The 6,957-nt window shown below is 36.7% G+C and overlaps 1 protein-coding gene across 1 annotated transcript; it reads left to right on the top strand.

Moving 5' to 3' along the window:
- The first annotated feature begins 5,396 nt into the window (after window positions 1-5,396).
- Window positions 5,397-6,161, top strand: LOC139193318 (uncharacterized). The gene has a single exon (XM_070816306.1). It carries the CDS (start codon window positions 5,397-5,399, stop codon window positions 6,159-6,161), a length of 765 nt encoding a protein of 254 aa, XP_070672407.1.
- Window positions 6,162-6,957: the final 796 nt, after the last annotated feature.

Genomic DNA, 6,957 nt, shown 5'->3' with positions numbered 1-6,957 from the left:
TAAATATCTTCTTCAAGCTCTCCATTTAGAAATGCCGTCTTGACGTCCATTTGATGAAGTTCTAAATCAAAATGTGCTGTGAGAGCGAGGATTATTCTCATGGAATCTTTTGTTGAGACTGGGGAAAATGTCTCATTATAATCAATGCCTTCCCTTTGTGTAAAGCCCTTTGCCACTAACCTTGCTTTGTGTTTGTCAATGTTGCCTTGTGAGTCTCGTTTTGTCTTGAACACCCATTTACAACCAATAATTTTTGTTGTTCCAGTTGGCTTTGAAACTAAGCTCCACACACGGTTTTTCTCCATGGACTCTAGTTCTTCATGCATGGCTTGCTTCCATAGTGTGGATCTTGAACTTGTTATGGCTTGATTGTAGGACAAGGGATCATCTTCATCACCTATAGTATGTTCTGCCTCATTTAGGTATACGAAATCAGGCAACAATGCTGGCTTACGTACTCGCTGTGATTTTCGAATAGTTGATTCGAAAACTGCAGTTGCTGGATCATTCATAAGGTCTTCTTCAGTTAATTGTACTGGTGCATGTACTTCATGTTCCTGGACGTCTGCATGGGGTGCATACTCCTCATTTGTTGTATCATTTTCATGAACCGTATGTGAACTGTCATGAAAAGGGTGTGGCTGTAGGTCCACGGGAATGGAAAGAGTAGGTGCATGCGGATCAATAACGTCGTTATCAAGTGTAATTTCATCGAATTCTGAGAATGTAGCTGCTGATATTTTGATGTCAGTTTCATCCTCATCTTCAAGAAATCTTGCATTATGAGTTTCCATAACCCTCGAGTGACTGTTAGGGCAATAGAACTTATACCCTTTAGACTTCTCAGAATACCTAATGAACTTGCAACTGGTGGTCCTTGGATCGAGTTTTTTCTCTGTTGGATTATAGAATCTGGCCTCAGCATTACAACCCCATACACGAAAGTGATGAAAGCTCGGTTTCCTTCCAGTCCAAGCTTCAAATGGAACCATGTCTACGGACTTGCTTGGTACACGGTTCAATATATAGTTTGCAGTTTTCAGTGCTTCACCCCAAAGAAACATTGGAAGCTTTGAATGTGCAAACATGGATCTGATCATGTCTTTCAGGGTTCGATTCCTTCGTTCAGCAACTCCATTCTGGTGTGGAGTCCCAGGAGTGGTATACTGGGCCACGATGCCATTTTGTTCAAGATAAGCTGCAAACGGTCCTTTGTTTTATCCAGCCTCAGTGAACCTGCCAAAATACTCACCACCTCTATCGGATCTCACAATCTTAATGTGTTTTTCTAGTTGTTTTTCAACTTCCAAACGGAATATTTTAAAACAATGCAAGGCTTCAGATTTTTCAGAAATCAGAAATACATATGCAAACCGTGAAAAATCATCAATGAAAGTTATAAAATATGATTTTCCACATATGGTTTTAATTGGAAAGGGTCCGCAAATATCAGTGTGTATAATTTCTAGTAGAGATTGGCTACGGTTTGACCCTATTTTCCTAGTATTGGTGAGTTTTCCTTTAAAACAATCAACACACTCTTTAAAGTTGGTGAAATCAAGCTGTGGCAACAAGTTTTGTTTGGTAAGTGTGATGATTCTTTCTTTATAAATGTGCCCCAACCTTTTGTGCCAAAGCATGGAGGTTTTTTCATGAGTGAGCACTTGTTTTGAACCAACACTTTGAACATTAAAACATTCAATCTCATAAGTACAACTCATTTGCCACATATCAACTTTAAGATACGCTTCACCAAGCAATTTATTCAAGTCATTGGAATGAAAAAACTTTACACTTTGACTGTCACCCACAAATGTAAAGCCGGACTTAACTAACTTAGATGCAGAAATCAAATTCCTTCTCATGAAAGGTACATAGAGTACTGGACTTAAATTTAAAATAAAGCTAGAGGAAAGAACTAATTTGACACTTCCTATGGATTCGACAACAACTTTGCTGCCATTCTCTACATAAACATTGTAGACTTCATTGTTTATCACCCTTGTTTTTGAGAAGCCCTGCAAAGAATTAGTTATGTGAATAGAGCAGCCTGTGTCAAACCACCAACTTTGAGGAGGAACATAAACTAAATTAGACTCAACACACACAAAAATATTTATTTCATTACCTTTCTTAACAAGCCAATTCTTGAAGCCATTGCAGTTCTTTCTTAAGTGACCTGTTTCTTTGCAAAAATAACACTCTTTTTCTTTCTCAGGTTCAAAGTTAACAGGCTTTAATTTATGAGATCCTTTAGAGATGATGTTAGTATTTTTAAAAGTAGAAGAAATTTCTTTCTTCTTCTTCTTACCAGCAGCCACGGTTGAACTTTGAGTGAAGTCCCTTTTGCGTTTTTCTCCTTGCACAAAATTCACATCTACTGATTTGTCACTCTTGAGCCGATCTTCTTCTTGCGCACACATAGTGATCAGTTCATCAATGCTCCATTTGTCTTTCTGAGTGTTATAAGAAACCTTGAGCTGCCCATATTTTGGAGGCAATGAGTTCAAGGCCATGTGAACTAAGAACTGGTCAGTCATGGGTACTTCGAGATCCTTTAATTTCTGAGCAAGATCAACCATCTTGAGAATGTGTTCTCTGACACTTCCCTCACCATCAAATTTCATAGAGGTAATTTGAGTGAGAAAAGTCCCAGTTTCAGCCTTGTCAGATTCTTTAAATTTTTCCCCAACTGCAGCCAAGAAAGCTTTTGCATTGTCTTGTTTCGGAACACCCCCTTTAACTGATGGAGCCATAGCCTTCCTCATAATCATCAGGGACATTCGGTTTGTTCTCTCCCATTTTTCAAACTTTGCCTTATGATCTGCAGTGCTCTCTGCAGTAATTGCTGCAAGTTTTTCCTCCCTTAATGCCAAATCGAGATCCATAAGGCCAAGAACCATTTCAACATCCTCCTTCCACTTCTTGTAGTTAGAACCGGTCAGAGTCTCAATATTGTTGAAATTGAGAGATGTCATATAAGGAGTTGCAAAAAACCAAATATTAATTTTATAGTTGTTAGTCATTAAGTGTTAGCAAACAAAAGAAAAGATTACATATAATCTCTTCTCAACACATAATCGTATAAGCACAGCATCATCTTTGGACAGAAACCATTTATACTAGATTTGCATAGCCAAAATATTGAACACAAGGGCAATTTACATAACTCCAACACTTTTGAGCAGATGAAGAAAGCAATCTTGTCAATTCAATATTTCACTATACATTGATTCATTTGTTTAACTTGAATAAATAAACACTTTTGAGCAGATTATTATTCACTTGATACAAATAAATCACATGTCCAATTACTTAGACAGCAAGCCAAAATCAACAAACTAAACACTTTTGAGCAGATTAGTTGTTGAAATTCTTGTTTATGATTCAAATCTCAAAATCAGTTCGACTTTTGACAAATAAGATATGAATCCAAAAGGTCTTCTTGATTGAGTTCCCAGTATTGTAACTATTCTTGAATGTTATTCTCTGCACAGAATAGCAAACACAACTGGGGGAATATATGGTAATAATTGATTATACATCATGATCATACGATTTAATTGTCAGTATGCAGCGGAAGCATTTAATGACACAAGAGCAAAACATATAGATCATTCATATCAAGAGTTAACCATATATTGAATAAGGAACCCTAGCCATGTTGGGTTGGCTCTGATACCACATGTAAGCAGTATATTAATAAATAAGCTACTGCAACACAGCAAACCAACACAACCCTAGGATTACCAACTAATATCATATTCATCATAACTAGAGAAATACCAGTTTATAGTCTGCAAGACACTTACCTGAGGGCATCGACATTGAAGAAACAATAGAAGAAGAAGTCTTCTACTTCCAGCACACGAAAGTCTCTCTTCTAAGTGAATAGGGTTTTAGATAATATTTTTGAGAGAGCATGAGGAAGCAGGGACTTCATCTATATATATCCATCCATATAGCTAGAGATTCACTCGGTCCAGCCTATTATCAGAAAGAGTGATAATCTCTATCTCTTAATAAGTTTTAGTCCTATCATGACTCTATATACTAGTATATATTTGATAAGGATCAAAATAGAATAGCTGCAACGTATAAAACTCCACAATTCTTGTCATACTAAAGCTCTCGGACTCCTTGTGTTTCGCATAACTAGTATAACTAGTTAAACGCCACCCAAGTGGTCCAGTTGCAATCTCATTGTCATTCAAACAAGTTTTACATAAATAACAAACCCTAAAGAAACCCTAGCGACCTTTTCCTTACTCAGCTGATGAACTGCATCAAAGTCAAGGTTTTGACTTCTTATTGCTACTACTACGTACTTTCTGACCGTCGATACTTCTTATTTTCGATTAAAAAAAATCATTTTTAATAATTAAAAGATCTTGAATTTGATGCGCTCACCGATGGAATGCATGTTTGTTGATCCTGGCTGATATTGTTTTGATAGTTTCGGCAGGAATTCGCTCCATTTCCTGCCGGTGAGCGCTTGCAATTACTCTAATGAGTTGTTCCAGTTATGTTATGTATACGTATAAATATATAAAAATAAATTTTACGCAATTTTTTCCAAGTGAAATAAAAATAGAATAAAGTTCTTCTCACTATCAGTTTGTAACTATACACTATTCTTGTTTTGGAGCATATTATTGAGGTTCCTGGTTAGATATTTGTGTTTCTTGATCTGCGATTTTGTAATTAATGTTATGTTGCTGATATGTTTTGTTTTTGTTTGTTTGTTTGAAAATGATGAAGGATAAGAGAAAGCTTTTTTGTGGTTGGAGCTTGAAACCATAAAACGCTATTGATTCCTGCAATGAACTATGATTTCCAGTCATAGATTATAGCTAGGAGGAAAGAAGAGAGCTATTCATCTTCATATATATTTAGTTCATATATTTTTATATCCCCTCAAAAAAAAAAAAAAAAAAGGATGGAGTCTCTATGTGTGTTCTGTGCGGTGGAAAGGGCAGTTGTGTCAACAATAGCTGCTAGACATTATTGGTATAGACAATAGACTTGTAATTATTCATCTAGCTAGCCATCATTACTTTACTTTATAGCTAACCATCATTACTTTACTTTATAGCTAGTCATTATTACTTTGCTTTACTTTCCCTTTCTCCTTATTGTTTTCCTCATGTAATCATCATTTGGTTTATCCACTTGTTAGGATAAGTTGTGTAGTTTTTGGCCCTCTACAAGAGAGGACTTCCCTCTTGTAAACAAATAATAATGAAGTATATTACAATTTCTGAGATGGTATCAGAGCAGTTGATCATGACTGACTTTTGAACCTCAAAAACAGAAAAAAGCTTCCACCATATCATATCTCAATCATCATATCAGTTTTATTTTTATTTCAACTCCACTGATCTTAAGCATATACCATGGCTAGTGATGATGAAGTATTAGACCCACCAATTCAGTCTTTCACACCAGGTGAATCAAACTTTACCAAACAAGTGGTCACCATTCAAAATGATAATTCCAATTTCTCTGCAGGAATTGAACTTGATGAGAACAACTATGCTTTATGGCATCAAGTCATAGAGATGAAAATTGCTGGTCAAGAAAAACATGAGCATCTTTCCGGTGATACCAAGCAACTTGCAATCACCCACCCACTATATAACAAGTGGCGAGCTAAAAATTGCCAAGTCAAAAGTCAGTTATTTGATGCTATGACACCCAATCAGATGAAGCGGTTCATCCGTTACGACACAGCCATGCAGGTATGGGATGCCATAAAAAAGACTTACTCAGATAGCTCTGATGAAGCCAAAATTTATGATCTTCATAAAAGGTCATTTACCATGAAGCAAAATGGAGCTCCTATTGCTAACTATTACAGCAATCTCACCGAGATTTTTCAAGAACTTGATCAACTTAGTCTTACTAACATGAAGGACCCAGATTATATCTCATCAAGGCAGCAAGAAATTGAGCGACTTCGAGTGTATATTTTTCTTGCAAGATTAGACAACAAGTTTGATCAAATTCGTGGTAAGATTTTGAGGATGGAGCCCAAACCTGGTCTTGAAGGGGCATACTCTCATGTCAAACGTGAAAGCAACCGACAAGAAACCATGTCAGAAAGTGCCACCATTCCTGAAGCTATTGTGCTCTTTACCACAAATTCTCGATCACCATAAGGACCTCGACTTCAAAACATAAACTCCTCAACAGCTGATTGATTTCGTAATCGACCACCTATGCAGTGCACCAAATATGGATTGAAAAATCATACTATTCAAGGCTGTTATGAGATTATTGGCTATCTAGAAGGATGGGTTCACAAATGAAGAAAGAAGGAACCCAACAGAGAATCATTCACCACTTCTGAGTCTTTTCAAGATGTCTGACCATGTCCAAAAAGCCTTGAACACCTCAGGTATATCTATTTCTACATCCGCTAATACTTGTAATAGATCGTGGATTGTTAATACAGGTGCCACATATCACATGACATCTGATGCTAACATTCTTCACTCACTAAAACAGCCAACCAGACATTCATTACCAGTGCCAATGGTTCAATCTTTCCAGTTACTGGAGAAGGCTTTCTTTCACTAACTTCCTCACTCAATCTTGATCATGTCTTAGTCGTAACATCCCTAGATTACGATCTTTTATCTGTTTCTTAAATTATTGACTCCCTTAATTGTTCTATTTCTTTTGTGCCACTATATTGTCTTTTCCAGGATCTGCTCACTAGGGCCGTGATTGGGTGTGGTACTCGAAAGGGCAAACTATATTATTTGGACTTAACAGAAGAATGCTGCAATAGATTGAGTCAAGTGCATCATGTAAGCAGAGACGAATCAACCTGAATAAAGAAGATTTGGTTATGGCACAGGCGATTAGGACATCCCTCATTTGGTTATCTTAAACTTTTATTCCCTAAACTTTTTCTCCAATTCAAAGAATTCGATTTCCATTGTGAAATTT

This window comes from Malus domestica, chromosome 17 (genome assembly GCF_042453785.1).
Source record: "Malus domestica chromosome 17, GDT2T_hap1".
Taxonomy (NCBI): Eukaryota; Viridiplantae; Streptophyta; class Magnoliopsida; order Rosales; family Rosaceae; genus Malus; species Malus domestica.
This window is presented reverse-complemented; position numbering and strand designations above follow the sequence as displayed.

Bases quoted from the DNA above. Each gene is read 5' to 3' on its own strand.
- LOC139193318 (XM_070816306.1), top strand. From the start codon at position 5,397: ATGGCTAGTGATGATGAAGTATTAGACCCACCAATTCAGTCTTTCACA.